The sequence below is a fragment of the Trichosurus vulpecula genome, chromosome 6, assembly GCF_011100635.1.
Source record: "Trichosurus vulpecula isolate mTriVul1 chromosome 6, mTriVul1.pri, whole genome shotgun sequence".
Lineage (NCBI taxonomy): Eukaryota > Metazoa > Chordata > Mammalia > Diprotodontia > Phalangeridae > Trichosurus > Trichosurus vulpecula.
The window spans coordinates 109,480,362-109,499,653 of NC_050578.1; the positions used below are offsets into that span (position 1 = coordinate 109,480,362).

General features: G+C 37.0%; 1 protein-coding gene across 2 annotated transcripts in view; it reads left to right on the forward strand.

Annotated features, from left to right (window-relative positions):
* Positions 1–19,292, forward strand: part of OTUD4 (OTU deubiquitinase 4) — a 62,940-nt gene that overhangs the window by 31,554 nt on the left and 12,094 nt on the right. For both annotated transcript variants that reach the window (XM_036762943.1, XM_036762944.1), the window contains 8 exons: positions 1,059–1,183; positions 1,297–1,480; positions 11,413–11,575; positions 12,961–13,078; positions 14,900–14,955; positions 16,145–16,237; positions 17,411–17,549; positions 18,844–19,107. In XM_036762943.1, the coding sequence (XP_036618838.1) occupies positions 1,059–1,183; positions 1,297–1,480; positions 11,413–11,575; positions 12,961–13,078; positions 14,900–14,955; positions 16,145–16,237; positions 17,411–17,549; positions 18,844–19,107 (1,142 nt within the window). The remainder of the gene's footprint in view (positions 1–1,058; positions 1,184–1,296; positions 1,481–11,412; positions 11,576–12,960; positions 13,079–14,899; positions 14,956–16,144; positions 16,238–17,410; positions 17,550–18,843; positions 19,108–19,292) is intronic.

The following is a 19,292-nucleotide window of genomic DNA, read 5'->3' on the forward strand; positions in this document are numbered from 1 at the left end:
CTTCCCATATGCTATCCAGTGTTCATTTATCAAGAAGTACTGTGGAGTAGGTGATGGAGAGAGCTGGCCTCAGATCATGATGTCCCTGAACCTCTGACAGTGGTGCTTGTGTTGACCCTGGGCGAGTCACTTAACTTCTCAGTGCCCCAGGCAACTCTGTAGCACTCTGATTTGCAGAGAAGCTACAGGTCTGTATTGGTAAGAGTTTCCTCATCTGGGAGTTCCTTAGACCATTGAAATCACTTATCTAATAACCTAAGCCTACTCAGATTAAGAGGGCAGTGTGCCTGGCCGGGAGTCAGGAAGATTCATACTTCTGAGTTCAGATATGGCACTTAGACAATTCATAGCCGTGTGACCCTGGGCAAGTCACTTAACCCTGTTTACATCCATTTCCTTTTCTGTAAAAATGAGCTGGAGAAGGAAATGGCAAACTACTCCAGTATCTTTGCCAAGAAAACCTCAGATGGTATCACAGAGACAGAGAGTCAGACATGACTGAATGACTACACAACAACATCCAGTTAAGAGTGTCATTATTTAAGGCTACAGAGAAAGGGGGTTGTGACTAATTTTCATGTTGACAGGGCAGGGAGAATTTTAATGTAACTTAGTAGCCAGTAATTTATGGGTTAATTATTCATGTATTGTCACAATTTGTGGTCTACATCAAAGTGATGAGTTTTTTAAAAAATTTTTTTGATTGCCAGCTTTTCAATTTGACTCTTCAATGCAGTTAAGCTCACAAATGTGCTATTAACTTTTTGTTAATATGGTTATCTAGTCATTTAAATTTTATTTTCCTATGCTTCACTATGAAACATTAATTTGATTTTTTATGAAAAGTAAATATATCTGAGTTGGTACACATTATTTAAAATTAATTACTAGTTTTCTATCTTTAAAATACCCCCGGACATCCAGCCGATTAATAGTTTCACATTTTTTTCTGTAGTAAACTGAAAATAAAGTGTGAAGACATTGCTTGTTAAGAACTCGAACTAGAAGTAGCCTAGAGCCCTGCATGACATCTTTTTCATTCTCTTTGTTCCTCTAAGACGTTCCTCCTCACTGAAGAGCCTTAAACCTCTTCAGCAGGCATCTTCTACAGAAGGTTGGAACATGGTGTCTTCAGGAAAGAAGATGAAAAAACCTTCCACTGGTGGGCAGCATTTTCAGTCTGGTAAGAATCTCTTCCCCCTTCCCTCCCTTTCCCTCTTCTTTTCTTTCGGTTTGCTATGAGTCATACAGTTTCCTGCTGGTTACTTGTACATTTCTTTTGGATTTTTGTCACAGACATAGATTGCAGAGGGCCAAAGAATTCAAATAAGCCAATAAAAACCCCATCAACACTACCTCCTCGACTTCAGCATGTGGGAACTCGGCAGCATACATACTCATGTCAGTCTTCTGGGTTACAGTCTCAATTGCCCTCAAATGAGCACAAGACACAGAGCAGGACTTCTTCACAGATTCTAAGGTAAAACTTTCATCCAGAAGAAACAGAAAATAAGTTACTTTTGTGATTTTTTAAAAATCCTTTATTTATAATAGTAGAAATTACTGAAATGTCAGGACACTTTCATTCCTTTGCGGTCTTTAAAATAATTTTGTTAGAGATAAAAAATTTTTTCCCCAAGATTTTTCTTCTCTACAAACTCTTGACATTGTTCTGGGCAAGAGAATACTGAAATTTTTGTCTGTCTTTTGAAATATCAACTTAAATTTTTATAGATTAATTTTAGAACTTGGATGGTTTGGATTACTTTAATATCACCTTTGACAAAACAAGCTATCCATTCTTAAATGATCTTACATGTTATTTGGTAGTGGTTTATCACGTGCACAAAATTTTTGTGGTAAGCATGACTGATCTTTTTTTCCTACACCTCTGCCATACCTATTGCGTTCCGTGCCAGCCACCATTGCTGATGGAGGAGAGAACGATGCTTTTCACTTTTATTTTTTTTTTTGGAGGGCAGGAGGCAGGGCAGTGGGGGTTAAGTGACTTGCCCAAGGCCACACAGCTAGTACTTGTGTCAAGTGTCTGAAGCTGGATTTGAACTCAGGTCCTCCTGACTCCAGGGCTGGTGCTCTACTCACTGCGCCACCTAGCTGCCCCTGACGCTTTTCACTTTTATAAAAAGTACAGTGGTGATAAGTTTGTCTGGCTGAGGATTCAAAGTGTCTTGTAGAATGCACCACAAGATGAGATCATGGGTCAGAGGTTACTGTTGCAAGTAATGTAGTGGCTTTTGTTTCTTTCAGCATTTATAGGTCAAGTTTTGGTAGATTTTAATAGTATATACGTCTTAATACAGAATATGAATTGTTGTTATAAATGATAATTACAAAGTCAGTTGCAAATGTCATAAAGAGCAATTTCTTTTCAGCTGGTCAGAACCCCTTAGAAAGTATTACATAGCCTGTATATTAGATTGAAGAAACCATATGGTTTTAAAATAGCTGCTGACTTGTTGATGTTGAAAGAGAATAGATACTGTACCAAAGAAATGTTTTGAAAAAAGATGATTATTGTTCAAATGTAATGAAAGACTTTTGTTACACATGTTTTATTTGCATCGCTGCTATATGTAATTGTGTGTAACTTAGTTCCCTTACTGGGAGACAGGGTAGAACAAGGTAAAAAATGCTGAAGTTAGCGTCAGAAGACTTGAGTTCAAGTATGGCCTCTGCCACCTACTCCTTGTGTGCCCTTGACCAAGTAACTTACCTTGACTAGATGTCAGTTTCCTTACCTGTAAAATGAGAGGGTTAGGCTAGGTTCCATCTAAAGGTCTCTTACGTATCTAAATCTATGATTCTGTATACCTTTGGAGTTTCCAGATTCATGGATTGAGCTTAAAAAATTAGGTTTTCTAAGATGAGCCACCTAGCATTTATATACCTGTATGTCAGGCATTGTTTTAGGTGCTAGAGATGCACAAACTAAAATGGAATACTCTACCCTGAAGGAGCTAGCATCTATAGGAGAAACAACATGTGCACATTAAGTACAGCCCAAATGAATACAAGGTAACAGGTGGGAAGAACACTACCAGACACAGATTATTAGCAAAGTCCTCATGTAAGAGGAAGCCAGGGATTCTGAGGCATTGAGGATAGAGAGCCTGTGTAGAGATTGGAAGTGGGAGATGATGTTAAGTGACGAATAGCAAAGGGGCAAGTTAGGTCAGACAGAAGTATGTGAAGAGGAGATATGTATAATAAGGCTGGAAAGGTAAGTTTGAGCAAGGTCATACATCTTGATATTCTATGACTTTTGGGTTTAAAAAATTCTTACAAAATTACTTTTAAAAGTCCTAAATACTAGACTACACAAAATGTTTGCCCTAATGTTGGTAGTTATTTGGTATTGCATTCTTTATAAAAGAATATGCAACATTTTTAGATAGCCAATTGGAGGATTAAAATCAGGTGACTATATAGAAAAATTAATGTCATTTAGAACACTGTTTGCACTTAGTCGTGTTTTTGAAAATACTTTGTATACTGTCTTTTTTTCCACAGTATTTTATTAAAATATAAAAGTAATTTAAAAGTTAGTGTGCCTTTAAAGGATTTACTGAACGTTATATAAATTACAGACTGTCTTAATCTGTTTCAGTTTTTTAGTCCAAACTCTGAGGCTTCCCTTACTTTGCTCTTTATTAATACCTTTTGTTTTGGCATATTAGCCATTTTCTAGTACCCACTCCTTCTCCTTTCCCTACCCCTAAAACAAGGACCATCTTCTAAAGAGATGGAAAAGAGGCATATATGATAATGTCAAATCACAGTGGTCTTGATAAGTATTTGCAAAAAAAGACCAGTATGGAAAATATTTCTAACCTTTGCACCAATATCTGTTGATACCAACATATTTTATGATATCCAGTGACTTCAGTTATATAGGTAGGGACATCAAAAATGTTATATGGATGTAGGGATAAACAGTGAAAGAAGCCAAATACTTAGAGGCCACAGAGAAGCCTCATACGTCATGAATATTTCCTTTGTGGAATTAATCACTAGGCTCTAGGGGTGGGCAACCTGTGGCCTAAAGGCCCCTTAATAAAAAGATTTGTCCAGTAAAAGTTGGATTCAGTCAAAAGGCCACACCCAAGGACCCAGAAGGCTACATGTGGCCTCAAGGTCTCAGGTTCCCCACTTCTGCTCTAGACATAGTGAATACTGAACAGCAGCAAAGATATACACAATGAGGGCATCCTTGATGAGGGTATTAGTAGGGACAAGTTGATAGATGAAATTTTTGCCATTAAACAAGATCCTGTTTTGCTTGTTTTTATTTACAAAGAGAAGTTTTGATTCAGTAAGGCAAAATACCTCCTTGAAAGCTTTCTTACCAAAAAATGTCTCCTCTGCAGTCATTAAAACTTTGCAAAATTTACTGAAAGCTATAGCATTATAAAAAATCTTCTTTAACTCACTTATCAGAGGCATAAAACAGGAAGGCATGCTTGCCAGAATTGTTTTGGAAGAGATAAAACACAGTCCAAGTAAAAGAATGATTACCCTAAAGATGGTGAAGTTCTCCACTTCCTGTTTATGGGTGACATGTTAGAACATTGCAAAATTTACTGTGTAAAGAGGTCCATAATCATTCAAAATGGTTTGGCTTATCAATCCGTAAGAATGCTGTATTATGCAGACTATGACTTGAAGTGAGATGGGCACCCTGTAGAACTCATTCATAAATGTGTACTTATCTTGGAGACTGAAAAGAGACAATATTAAAGCTGGAGGGAGGAGAAAAGTGGGTTGAATTGCTTAATGGGAAATTGCAGCACTTAATTATTTGAAACTTCTCCCAGAAATAAAAAACCCATTTTTTTAAAAAAACGAATACTATTTGTATGGCTGTGAATTTTATAACATTAATGGTCTTTGAACAATTAAAATTGACTATGAAGGCAGTGCTGGGGCGGGGATGGGGGGCAAAGGGGGTATGAGCAGGCAAGAACTAAGGATAAGAACCAGAGTAAAACAAGTCAGAAAAATAGCGAAAAAAAAATGATAGGCTTCTTGTCAGGTAAGGGACACCTAGTGTCTAACATCTTACAATGTCAAGAGAAAACGAGGACTTCCTACCAGTGTATCAGGTGGGATCCTCTCAAGTGAACTATGGAAGGGCGTGATTGCAATCTAATATTATTGGATCAAATTACAAATCCATCACAGGATGAAAGTGGCAACTATGGCAATTAAAGTGTAATGTTTTTGATATTTGGCAAAAAATGTACTTAGATTTTGGAAAATCTTTAACATTTGTCGCCAAGTACAGTACAAGGTCATTGTCACTTGTTAGGAGGTAATGTTTTAGTTCATTTTCTAATTTACGATACCTTTTTTTAATACTATAATATAAACTCTTTGAGGTCAGGGACTGTGTCTTTTACTCCCTCTTCTATTCTTTATAGAACCTAGACCAGTATCTTGCCTCTAGTTAGTTACTCAATGGACATTCAATGGGGCAGCTCGGGGGTACAGTGGATAGAGTGCTAGGCCAGGAGTCAGGAAGACTTTGAATTTGAACTCTTAGAGATTTTATAGCGGTGTGTCCCTGAGCAAGTCACTTCACCCTGTTTGCCTCAGTTTCCTCCTCTGTAAAATGAGCTGGAAAAAGAAATGGCAAGCCACTCCAATATCTTTGCCAAGAAAACCCCAAATGGGCTTACAAAAAGTTGGACATGACTGAAAGTACTGAACAAAATAATCCTAAAAAATGAGTGGGTCAAAGAACAAATCATAGAAACAATAATTTCATTAAAGATAATGACAGTGAGAAAACCTGCCAAAATTTGTGGGATACAGCCAAAGCAATGCTTAGGGGAGAATTTATATCTAAATGCTTACATAATGAGAGAGCAGATTGGATGTTGAACTAAAAAAAAAAATCAACAATTTACAAAGCCCCAAACACTAAAATATTAAATCTGAAAATCAGAGGAGAGATTAACAAAATAATTTTTTTAAATTGAACTAATAAAACTGGGAGCTGAGATTTTTTGAAGGGGGTTAGATTGGCTAATTTGGTTTTTTTAAAAAGAAAACCAAATTATCAATATCAAAAATGAAAAAGGCAAATTCGCAGCTAATGGAGATGAAATGACATTTACTAGGAGCTATTTTGCCCCTCTAGATGCTGCTAAAACTGAAAATCCAAATGGAATGAACATTTGCAAAAATGTAAATCATGCCTAGATTAACAGAACAGGAAAAATAAGCTATTTAAATAATCTTATCTTAGAAAAACTTAATTGAACAAGCCATAAATGAACTCCATAAGAAAAACAAATTGCCAGGACTGCTGGATTTACAAGCAATTTCCACCAGACAGTTAATGAACAGTTAGTTCCAGTGCTATACAAAGTGCTTGAAAAAATAAGTAAAGAAGTGATCCTACCAAGTTCCTTTATATGACGCAAATATGATCTAGATAACTAAATTAGAGTCAAAATGGAGTGGGAAGAGGGGGAATATATGCCAATTTCCCTTGTGGATATTGACATGAAACTTAAATAAAAAACCAGCAAGGAGATTACAGCAATATTGCAAAGATCATATATTGTGACCAAACTGGATTTATATCAGAAGTTCAGGACTGGTTGAATATTAAGAAAAGCATAAGCATAATGCACGACATTAACAAATATAAGCAAAAATCATGATTATTTAAATACAGAAAAAGCTTTGGACAAAATATAATGCCCATTGTTTAAAACTAGCAAGCGCAGGAATGAAAGGAGCTTTCCTTAAAATGATAAGTAATATCTACAATAAGAGCAAACTTCTGTAATGGGTTTGAACTAGAAGCCTTTCCAGTAAGATCAGGGTCAATCAACAGCATCCATTATCATCATTACTATTTAGCACTGTATCAAAAACACTATCATAGGGGCAGCTAGGTGGCGCAGTGAGTAGAGCACCGGCCCTGGAGTCAGGAGGACCTGAGTTCAAATCCGGCCTCAGACACTTGACACAAGTACTAGCTGTGTGACCTTGGGCAAGTCACTTAACCCCAATTGCCCTGCCAAAAAGAAAAAAAAAAAAAAAAAAAACTATCATAATAAGGCCAAAAAAAATTGAGCTGATAGGAATAGGTAGTGAGAGAACGAAGGATCACTCTTTGCAGATGATAAGATGCCTTATTTAGAGACCTCTAGAGTCAACAGAAAAACTAAACAGTTAGCAGCTTGAGAAAAGTTGTGGGATATAAAATAAAACCCAGTAGGAAGAGAAATTCCATTAAAAATAATGGCAGACAGAATAAAATATTTAGGATACATAGGAAGTATGTGTAATAATACAATTTTAAAACATTATTCACACAAGGATCTAGATTATTGGAGATACGTAAATTTCTCATGAGTAGTCTGATCCAATATGATAAAAAAGTGACACTTCTGCCTAAATTAATGGCACTTTTTCAATGCCGTACCAACCAAACTATCAAAGAATGACTTTATAGAACTAGAAAAAAATCATGAAATTAATGTGGAAGAATAAGAGTATTGTGTTTGATAAGCTTGTCTTAACTCTTGGAGCAAGAAGACTCTTTGTGACCTTATTTGGGGTTTTCTTGACAAAAACACTAGAGTGGTTTGCCATTTCCTTCTCCAGCTCATTTTACAGATGAAGAAACTGAGGCAAAAGGGGCTTGCCCAGGGTTACAGAGTTAGCAAGTGTCTGAGGCCAAATTTGAAGTCAGGAAGATGAATCTTCTTGATTCCAGGCCAATAATCTACCTACCATACTACCTGCCTGCCCCTGGGGCAAAAACTTACTGTTTGGAAGATAGTCTGGCAGAAGGTAGACATAGACCAACATTCCTACCATATATCAAGATATGCTCAAAATGGGTACATGATTTGGAGAAAGGGTGATACCACAGATCATCGGAATGTGGAAGAAACAGCTTGTTAGATCTGTGGATCGAGGAAGAGTTCATAAGCAAACAAGAAATAGGTTCATATGAAGCAAAATGGAGCATTTTGATTCTGTGAAATTTAAAGTTTTACACAAAATCAATGCAGCTGAAATTAGGAGAAAATCAGGAAACTGGGGGAAGATGTTGCAGCAAGATTGAGGTCTCCTTTCTAAAATACAACAGTAAAATTTACAAGAATAAGAGCCATTTCCCAGTTGGCAAATGGTCAAAGGATATGGCTGTTGTTTTTAGAGGAAGGTATCAAAGTTATCAATAGATATACAAAAAATAATCTAAGTCACCACTAAGAAATTCAAATTGAAACAACTCTGAGGTACTATCTCATACCTATCAGACTGGTTGGTGAAAATGATGAATGCTGGAGGGGATGTGGTAAAAGAGCTACACTTAATAGACTGTTGGTGTAGTTGTGAACCAATCCAACCATTCTGGAAGGTAATTTGGTATTATGCCCCAAAAATCTGTTAAACTATACATATCCTTAAATCACTGATACTGCTACTATGTCTATATCAGGAAGACATCAAAGAAAGGAAAAGGGCCAATAGGTATAAAAAATATTTATAGTAGCTTTTTGTGGTAGCAAGAATTGGAAACTTGAGAGGATGCCTATCAGTGGGGGATGGCTAAACAAACTAGTGTATGTGAATGATGGAGTACTATAGTGCTATAACAAATGATGAATGGGATGGTTCCAGAATAACAGCAATATTGCAAAGATAATCAGCTCAGTAATTTTGATCAACGCAGTGACTAACCACAATTCTAGAGGACTACTCATGAAATACGCTTTCTACCTCCAGGAAGAACTAATATACTCAGAGTCGATTGATCAATATTTCCTAATATACTCAGTAGATTGAACAATATTTTCTTTTTTTATTGTTGCAACATGGCTAATTCAGACAGTTGCTTTGCATATGTTTGCTAATTTCTAATGAGTTTATTTTTCTTGCCTTTTCAATGAGTAGTAGCCAAAAGAAATTTGAAACTGAAAATAAAATTTAATTAATAAAAAAAAGAACTTGGAAAACAATGGTTGTTAAAGCAGTTGTAGTTACTAGGAGCTTTCCTTCAATATTCTTTATGTTAGAAGGAGCCTTGCAAGGTTCCATTAGTTGCTCTTTATGTATAGGAATCCTCTCTGTAGCATCTTTGGTATATATTTAATCTAATCTCAGCTGTTTTAATTCAGAGCATATGACTATCACACAAGGCATCCCACTTCAACCTTGAACAGATCTGATTGTTAGAAATTTCTTTGTTGAGCAGAAATCTGTCAGGATATTCCTCTCTGTTCTTAATTCTTCTCTTTGGACTGGTACAATAAGACTGATTTCTCTTTGATTTAATATCTCTTTAGATGTTTGAAGATAGCATTCATGTTTCCCTTTTCCTAGCTAAACAACCCCAGTTCTTCAGTAATTCTTAAAGATGTCCAATTCTTCACTATGATGGGGTGTTTGCAGGGAAGAGTACTTTGGAATGAGCTCTGAGTTTAAATACTTTCTCCTCTGTGTTGTGGGCTTGAGAAAAATCACTGAACTTTGATGCTTGTTTCCTCATCTGTAAAATAGAGATAGTGATGATTTCACTACCTCTTTTAAAGGGTTGTCAAATAAAATAATGTATATAAAACGCTTTCTAATTCCCGTCTCAGAAACCATCTTAGAACGACTGTTTGACCAGTTCGAGAGTCACTGATCATATCCTTTTTAACCCAGTCACACTGTGCTGTTATTAGATGCTGCCACCATTTAAGATTTTGTAGTAGATGATTTTTACTGTTGATTCTTCCACTTTTCATTATGTGAACTGGGTTATATTGTAAGGGACTCGATGTATTTTTTTTCTTTTTTCCTTTTTTGGTTAATTATTATTTATTTAATATTTTTTAGTTTTCAGCATTGATTTTCACAAGAGTTTGAATTACAAATTTTCTCCCCATTTCTACCCTCCCCCACTCTGAGATGGCATATATTCTGATTGCCCTGTTCCCCAGTCAGCCCTCCCTTCTGTCACCTCACTCCCTCCCATCCCCTTTTCCCTTACTTTCTTGTAGGGCAAGATAGATGTTTATGCCCCATTGCCTGTGAATCTTATTTCCTAGTTGCGTGCAAAAATTTTTTTTTTGAACATCTGTTTTTAAAACTTTGAGTTCCAAATTCTCTCCCTTCCCACCCACCATCCCCCTCCCCCTTAAGAAGGCAAGCAATTCAACATAGGCCACATGTGTATATCATTATGCAAAACCCTTCCACAATACTCATGTTGTCAAAGACTAACTATATTTTGTTCCTTCCTATTCCATCCCCCTTTATTCAATTTTCTCCCTTGACCCTGTCCCTTTTTGAAAGTGTTTGCTTTTGATTACCTCCTCCCCTTATCTGCCCTCCCTTCTATCATCCCCCCTTTTTAATTTCCTTCCTCCTCCTTTCCTGTGGAGTAAGATACCCAATTGAGTGTGTATGTTATTCCCTCCTCAGGTCAAATCCAGTGAGAGCAAGATTCACTCATTCCCCCTCACCTGTCCCCTCTTCCCTAGGGATTCGATGTATTTTATGTGTCTTGTGGCTCTTTATTTCAGAAGCAAAAGTCAGAGACCTAAAATATTTTATCTAGTTTTCAGTTGTGGAACCTTAACTATTTGGAATTTTAAATAAATTTGATTTGCTAGTAATAGTAAACCAATTTTATGTTACATATTGTGTTGGCAGGGCAGAATTTAGAATCAGGAAGAAGATCTGGTTAATTCTCTTAATAAGGAAACTCTTTATGACCATAAATTATTAATGTAGTGTTTATTCATAATGGTGTAAATAGTTTTCACCTAGCAAATGTATTAACAGGATAAATCACAGGTCTGGAACAAAAAAATCGTAGTTCTGTGTATCTCATAGTATACGTGTTTCTTTCCCTTTATTTCTTTGGGGATTTCAAAGTTATTTTTGTATCATCTTCATATATAAATATGTACTCTCTTCCTTACCATTTTAATGGTAAACAAAAACAAAAAAGCCTTTCCTCTTTTTGAACAGTCTTTCATGCCATTCCAAAGTACATTTACAGACCATTTTTTTAGTGAAAGCGTCACATTTGAGTTAGTGAGATTTGAACTTGCCCGTCCTAAAAGTGAATATGAGTAGAAAGTATTTAATACTCTGTTAGCTTTACACGAAGGAATTAATCCTGCATAAATTTAAAAAAAAAACAACTTTTTTTTCCACTGGAGAATGCATAACAATTTTTTGAGTCATGAATTTACTCTGAATCTATTAGGTTAATATTAAGCAAGTTCATATTTTCTTAAGAACACATGGGGCAGCCAGATAAATGAAGCGAAGGTAGGATTAAATATTTGCTATGGATGACAATTGGTGTAATTTTTGGAACTCAGTTTGTTTTGCCAGTGTTTTTGAATAAAAAACTTGCCCTTACAGAAAAACAGAACGTGAGAGGATTGAGGATTCAGACCACGTTGGCAGAGATGGGAGTCATTTTGGCCTTTCCCCAGAGGAGCGAAGAGAAAGAGAAGCTTTTGAAGAATCACGTTTATTATATGAAATTCAGCACAGAGATGAACAGGCTTTTCCAGCTCTCTCTGTACGTATAAAAATAATGAAAAGAGTTGTCTCTTATTTTCTCCTCTCCTTGTGTAAGGGACCCCGTAGTATTCTAGACCTAGCAGGGATCTTGACCACACTCCAATCTAACAACCTCATTTGGAAAATGAGCAAGTGAGGATCAGTCCTGAAATAGAATAACTTTTCCTTAGGATTTCAAAACTAGTTTATAACAAGATCTGGAAGAGAACCAAAGCACTCTGAATCCTAGTCCAAAGTTCTTTCCCCACTGTGCCTTTCTAACCTTCTTATGAAGTAGAAGACTTGGCATTCAGTCAAACAGGCCTGAAGTGCAAGACTAATTTTTTAAAAATGAGCTAGTTTAGATATCCCCTTGAGTGCCATCCTTCAAAGTGTAACCCAAGAGAGGTCATGGACTTACTCTACTAATGACTAATGACCACTGTACATTTTGGTGTTTCAAGCCAGTTTTAAAGATGATTATTTTTATTAATCACACCTCATTAATATTCCAACTTGGTCACTTTATTCATTGACTTATCTCCAAATGACTTTTATCTCTTTCTGAGAATAAAAATTCAGCCTCAAAGGGCAAAACTTAATGTCCTTTGAAACTGGACAGGGAGTGTGTTACTGGTGTTGAAAGCACTTTATAAGGTTTACAGATTTATTTTGGTTTACCTATTACACTTTGGGAATAAATGCATGTGGACAACTTTGAAGAGGACAACTAGTATTTGGGCATTTATGTGCCATCATGTTTGTTATAGCCATACTTAAATTGTTTATTAGTGTGGCTTGTTTTTGCAGTTTATTTGAGGTTTATTCAGGTAGTTTCTGCTGAATGAAATATGCTCTATAGTTGCAGCTGATCATCAATGCTCAGTACTTTCCCCAAACCCTCCCCCCCTCCCCCCCCCCCCACTTTGGGGATCAAGTGAAGAAGTTCTCTTGAATATGGTGAGTACCATCCAAATAGAACATAAAGCAATCACCCTCTAGAGCAATGGCTGTCAGAAAGCTCGTGGATGCCTCTTGGGAGCAGTGCATAGAAAAAACCATGGGTCAGAGTTTCTAGGTAGAAAGGGTTCTTTTTCTGTTAATAAACTGGTAAGCATTTTTGATATAACTAGAGAGCCTTTTCTATTTGCTTTAATATTGTAGCTTTCATTTTCTCACAGTCTCAGACATCTCGATGGGCTTTATTTCTTGTGTATGTGTAATGTTTTGTCTGTGTTGGGGTAGGTGGTACAAATCAGGGCTTCCTGTTTTGTGTGGGCTCACAACAGACGCTGTGTCAGTGTAAGTGGCCAGATTGAAAAGTTAGAAGCAAAAACTTAATGGGGGCTTTTAGTTAACGTTTTTAATGCAATATCTTGAGTTTTGTTTGTATTCATTTTTAAGAGCTCATCAGTTGGGCAGGCAGCTGTTCAGACCGGTAATACTTGTGTGCAGAGAAAACCACATGGGAGCGAGAGAAAAGGAAGGCGAAGAGTTGATACCGAAGAACGGAGAGATAAAGGTATGTAGTAGTAGTAGTAACAATAACTAACACCACCACCAGTAATTGCTCACATTTGTAAAATGCCTCGTACATGCCAGGCACTGTGTTGAGCCCTTTATAGTTCTTAACTCATTTGATTCTCACTACCAGCCTGGGGGGCTGGGTTATCTCTATTTTACAGATGAGTAAACTAAGGCAAACAGAGGTTAAATGATTTACCCAGGGTCACATACCAAATAAGTGTCTGAGGAAAATTGGAATTTGAGCATTCCTGGCTCCAGGCCCAGCACTCTAACAGATAGACATGAATTAAGCAAATGCACACACATACATAATCCCACATCGACATATTACTGTTCATCCTTTAATGCGTACATCCCCCAGGGTTTTGTACTTAATCATTTTCTCTTCTCTTAACACCTTCTTCCTCATGGATCTTATCCTTTCAGGTACTGTCAGCTGTGGTTTAATGTTAATGACTCCCATATCTGCAGCTTCTTCTTTTTTCACAAGCTACAGACCCGCAGTCATTGTCTGCTGGTCAACATGTTTTCCAACCAAGTTACTATCTCCTGACTCCAACCTGTTCTCTCTTCTGATTTCCTAGAACAGTCATTAGTCAGTATCAGTGGTTGTCGTCCCCTCTGTCATGGAGGTTGTCTTGGACCTTTGAACAGATAGAAGTTTCCCTGGGTTGCATTTCAAGCCCTTTGTAGGCTCCCAGCCCCTGCTGCACAGCCCTGTCTCCCCAGCCTCACTATTTCTCGCACAGGGCAGCCCGTTTTCTCCTGCGCTTTGCATTGGCCCACCTCCAGCGTACCTTCCCTCATCCCTGTTGCTCCTTTACTTCAAAGATCAGCTTTTGTGCTACCTTCTGCCTGAAACCTACACTGATCTATCTACCTGACGGCATTCCCTAAGTCAGGAGTCTCTAATGTGGGAACTAAGGGTGGCTTTTACATTTTAAAATAAAGTTTTATTGTATTTTAACATGTAAATTCTCCATGCTCTTGTTTACTTTGTGTATTTCTATTCATGGATGTTCATTTTTATCTTTGTATTCCCACTGCCTTACCTGACAACTGTTGTATAGTAGGTACTTAATAAATGCTTGTCAACCGGTCCATTTGCCACCAAATGTCTAATTTTTTTACGTTGATATTGAGGGAAGGGGGCAGGTTTAAGCATTTATTAAGCCTCTTCTGTGACCTAAGCACTTTTATCGTCTCACTCGATCCTCACAACTCTGGGAATTTGGTGCTGCTATTGCTCCCTTTTAACTTTTCTGCCTTATTTCACATTACACCCTTTAATATGTACCAGAGAGTCTAATAGGCTGCTATTTTTCAAATGCTCTTTGAACTTTCTCACCTTTTTCTTATACTTTTTCCTGCTACCTAATACACTCTCTGAACTGCCCCTGACTCCCCGTGCTAGCAATCAGTGATCTTTGTTGTGAAATCCTTTAGCACTTTCGGTCTTGTTTTTCACGTACATACTTAACTTCCAATAGACTCCATTCTGTGGGGGCACGAACTGTCTTATTTTTGTATCCCTCACATCACTTTACCTGGTTCCTTGGATAGACACGTAAAATGCAGGTTTGTTACATAAATGAATAATCTGAAAAGAGAGAACTTGTTTCTAGAAAGTCCTTGGATGACAACAACCAAAATAATTTATGCTTCAAATCCCTTAAGCTAGTAATTTTTCAAAACCAAAATCAGATTGAATTATTTCTTTCCCTTTAGTTCTGTGTCTTAATTGCTTATCATTCTTGTCATTGAGTTTACAGATTTTACTTTTAGACCATTCAAAACTTTCTCTTGTGGGTTACAGATTCAAATCCTAGGCAGACACACTTGGATCAAAAACTTGAGGCAAGCACACCGGAGGTAAATGTGTTGAACTTAATTTTATTATATCATTCTTTTATTTTCTTAGCCTTCGTTTCTTATTGTGCACACAAGTGAAACTTTCACTTAAGAGAAAAACCGTTTGGACTCAAGGCCATTCTTACATTTTAGAGAATTCTGTACTGTTAAAAGTCAAGAGTTAGTTGAACAATTCTACCATTGGCAATGATCATTGTTTAATTTGGTATTTTTTTCAGATAGAGACATTATTTTCAGCACACTAGTTTCAGAATTTCCAGATGCAAATGAAGTAAAAAACAGGGAGGTGTATTTTTTTTGGTCAGTTCTGAAAACCGTTTTCTAAATTATGATCCTTTTAAAATTGAACTCAACAAAAATAGCAGTACAGAATGCTGTCTCAGAGAAATGGAAGCAGCTCACTGCCACTGCCTTTTTTTCCCTCTTGGATTGCTATTTGGCACTTAAAGCCCTTCATTTGCTTTTGTCTGCACTCTGGTGTTTCACAGAACAGTGGCTCTGGGTCCCCAAGCTTGGGACTGTCCTCTGCTTTAACCCAAGTCACAGATTGAGAGCTATAAAGGGTTTGGAAGTCATGCAGTAGAAAACAGACTCAGGGAGGAGAAGAAACTTGTCCAAGGTTGTCCAGATCCTCAGAGCCTATCCCTTGTTCTCCACTGCTTCCCTTATATATATCCAGGCTGGTTGGGTTAGAGGCTACTTACTGCAGGAGCTGGGCTGTGAGGGGTTAGGAATGGATCTGAAAATGAGATGAAGTGTAATTGAGGGGTAATTAGCTATAGGCTGTAGAAGAGGAAAAGAATGTGAAAAGATTAGAAATTTGGTAAAGTGGGGGCAGGATGTTTTTCAAGCTATACTAATTTATCTAAGAAATATTGCTAGATTCTCAGGTCTGTAAGAGTAGTCTATAGCATATTGGATTAGAATTTAACAGAAGAGAATAAAACTATTAGGGAGCCATATTACCACAAAATTCTTCCAAATGAACTTGACATAAAATTTTTCTGGTACCATCATCCATCAGCCTCTTAGCACACTGAGTATAATAGATTCTAAATACCCTTTAAATATTTTTGAGGAGGTAATATTTGAATAGTCATTTCAGGATGGGTTTTGTGGATAGAGAGTTGGAAGATAGTAGAATGTATGTTGTAGAATTCTAAATTATAAAATCACTCTGGCTGTTTAGTTTCCAAAGAATATTGAAGATGATGAAAAATGTCCACCAGCTTCTTCACCTTTAAAATCGAAGAAGATTGAAGGTCCGTCTTCTGCTGAACAAGTATGCATATTTTTGGTTTTTCCAAAGTATTCTTTTAAATCTAGATTCATGATTGTATATGTGACAGTCTAAGAAGAGATAGAGTCTATGTGTTACCCGACAGAGTTTCTTGTAATTTACAGACTTGGGCATAATTAACTCTAGGTGATGTATTTTATTTTTTAAAGCAAATGTGTTCTTGGCCTTTGTGAAGTAGTAATTGTACAGTTACTAGTATTCGCTGCTCTTTTAGGCAACTACTAGTTCCTTTGAGCTGATTCTCCTATTTAGTAGGAATGAAAGTATGTTCATGTTTAATGTGATGCTTTATAATGTTTACAAGTCAACATGCCTAAAATATTTTTTGTGCCCAAAAGACTTTGCGTATGAGTAGGAAGCTTTCAAATTCCCTGTTACCACATGTGCATTTTGTCACTCACGTAGGGGACAATAAAACTTTGTTCATTGATGCAGTGGTACACGAAGAGTTCTAATGCTACCTTGTATATTGTGGATGAATTTTTTTCATCTGCTTCATATTTAGGTTCTCTAGCAGCCATCTGAATCTCATAACTTGGGAATTATTGTGAGAGTCAGACCTGAACTGTACCCCATTTGAGATGAAAAGTTTATGATTTTGTTATTTTCTAGAACAATCTCATTTCTAATTGTTTCCTTAATAGAGTTAGGGGAAATTAAGACCATTTTAGTCACCAGTGAATGTGAGGTTTTTCCTAAGAGATTGACCCAGATTTCTAATTCAGAGCTTTTTCTTGGCTTTAGTTCAGTGGTACAAACATTACTGTACCTTTCCCTCCTTGGACTCTCAAGTGATATGAGTTCACTGTGTTGTCTTAAATTTATAACTGTTTTGGTTTTGTGGCCTTTTCCTAGCCCTCCTTTTGTGATTTTTGGTAGGCTTCTTTTAGGGACGTTTCTTTAATTGCTACACATTTACCTTTTACCTCTAGCATAAGGAAACTACAGTAAATATTTAGTGTTTTTTTAAGTACTTTGTTTTGTCACTGTTGTAAGAATTCATTTGTGTCCTTTTTAGAAAAAAAGGAAGCAACTGTGGGTGTAAGTTTGAAATTATATATAAGCGTTGTCACATAAAATGATTGCAGTGTCTTAGAACATGTCTCCGTCTCTCTTTTCCTAACCCTGTTCTTCCTTTTCCTCCGTTTTCTCAAGAATCCAGCAGAGCATGTGTTACTGGAGAATCCAGCTCCCCTTCAGGTTCCTTCAGAGGTGCATCTGCCTCCCACAGTGCCTTCTTTGCCAGCCACTGTGCCAGTCTGGCCAAGTGAACCAACAACTTATGGACCAACAGGTTGGGAAAGAAAATCAGTATTTTCAGTTTATTTTTTTTTCTTGTCTTTTGGGAATGAATAAAGGCTCCGAGCATTGTAAATAACTATAAGGAAAAGCACAAACAACTTTCCCCATAGGATCTATCCTCCTGTACTTCTCCCTTACCCACAGGGTTTGTTGATTGTCTGGTTTTATAGGAGTATTGGGGAATTGTATGTTCCATTGTAGTATGCATTTCTTTTCAATTTGGGTAGGTGGGTGGAAGGTGAAGAGAGAGAAAACAAATGCTTGTTAATTGAAAAAAAAATTTAAAAGAAATACTTGGTTGAATTATTTATGTACCAAGTATTCTGCGACATCATTATCACTACTGGAAAATTAAGGCAGCACTTACCTCCTATTGGCCTATCTGTAAGTTGCATCATCATAGTATATCATTTAATATCACGTGCTTGATTTAAGTTATGTTTTTGTTTTTCTGTAGGCATCATTTGGTGTTTATTGCAAAAGAAATTTTTGCCGGCACACATTTATCAGCCATAGATAGTATCCAGAGTAGTTGATGTGTACTTTGTGGGAATCATGTTTTCCTATTTTCATGTATCTAGAGGAAGTTGGCTGGTTGTTTAGAGAACTTGTATGGCAACTGGCTATAGGAACTTAGTCTGGAGAAAGAAAGTCTTAGAGGGGCATAGTCACATGATGGGTGTCATGTGACAAGAGATAAAAATTCACCTTGGCTGCAAAGAACTAGCCTACGATTAATGAGTAGAATTTACACAGAGAGGTAGATCTGGTCTCAATATTAGAAATATTTCTGACATTTAAAGCTGTCCCCAAATTTAATGGACTTGAGGGATAGTGAGTCCTCCATCATTGGAAGTATTAGAAGAAAGTACTTCACTTACTGCTTGGGAATGTTTTAGAGGATTCATGCTTCCAATGGAAGTTAGCCAGCCTCTGTCATTTTTTTGTGTCATGGTTCCCTTTGGCAGTCTGGTAAAGCCTATGGATTCCTGCTTAGGATAATGTTTTTATGTGTGCCTAAAAGGATAAACAGGTTATTACAAAGAAATAGTTATATTGGGGTATAATTATCAAAATATAGAAAGTTCCAAGTTCATGAGCCCTGTGAAATCTATCCACAGACCTTTTGGGGGGCATATGGACCCTGGTTTAAGAACCCCTGGGCTAGACATTGCTAATGTTCCTCCTCTTAAGTTCTGAGATTATATTCTTGGCATAAATTTTTATTTATAGGTGGAGGTTGTTTTTGAGCTTCGAGTAATCTTTGATTCTTGCTTTCTTTTTAGGTGTTCCTACTCAGATTCCTGTTTTTTCAGTGACACAGACTTCTGGACCAGATTCTACTGTGTCACAAGCTCAGTTAACACCTGCCCCTGTTACTCCTGTTCCCATGTCAATTCAAGCAGTTAATCAACCTTTGATGCCTTTGCCTCAGACATTGAGCCTTTACCAAGACCCTCTGTACCCAGGGTTTCCTCTAAATGAAAAGGGCGAGCAAGCCATTGCCCCACCTCATTCACTCTGTCACAATGGGGAAGATCTACCTAAAGGTGAGCTTTTCAGATTTAATTAAGAGTTATTAAAAAGCAGAATCAGACTTGTGGAATAATAGGGATGGGATGGGTATGATTAAAGTGATATTGAGAAGTCTGGCTACTGTGTCAATGAAAGGATTTGCTATGGGATCCTGCCAAATCTTGTTTTTGCAAATTGAGTACTAATAAAAGCGTATTTC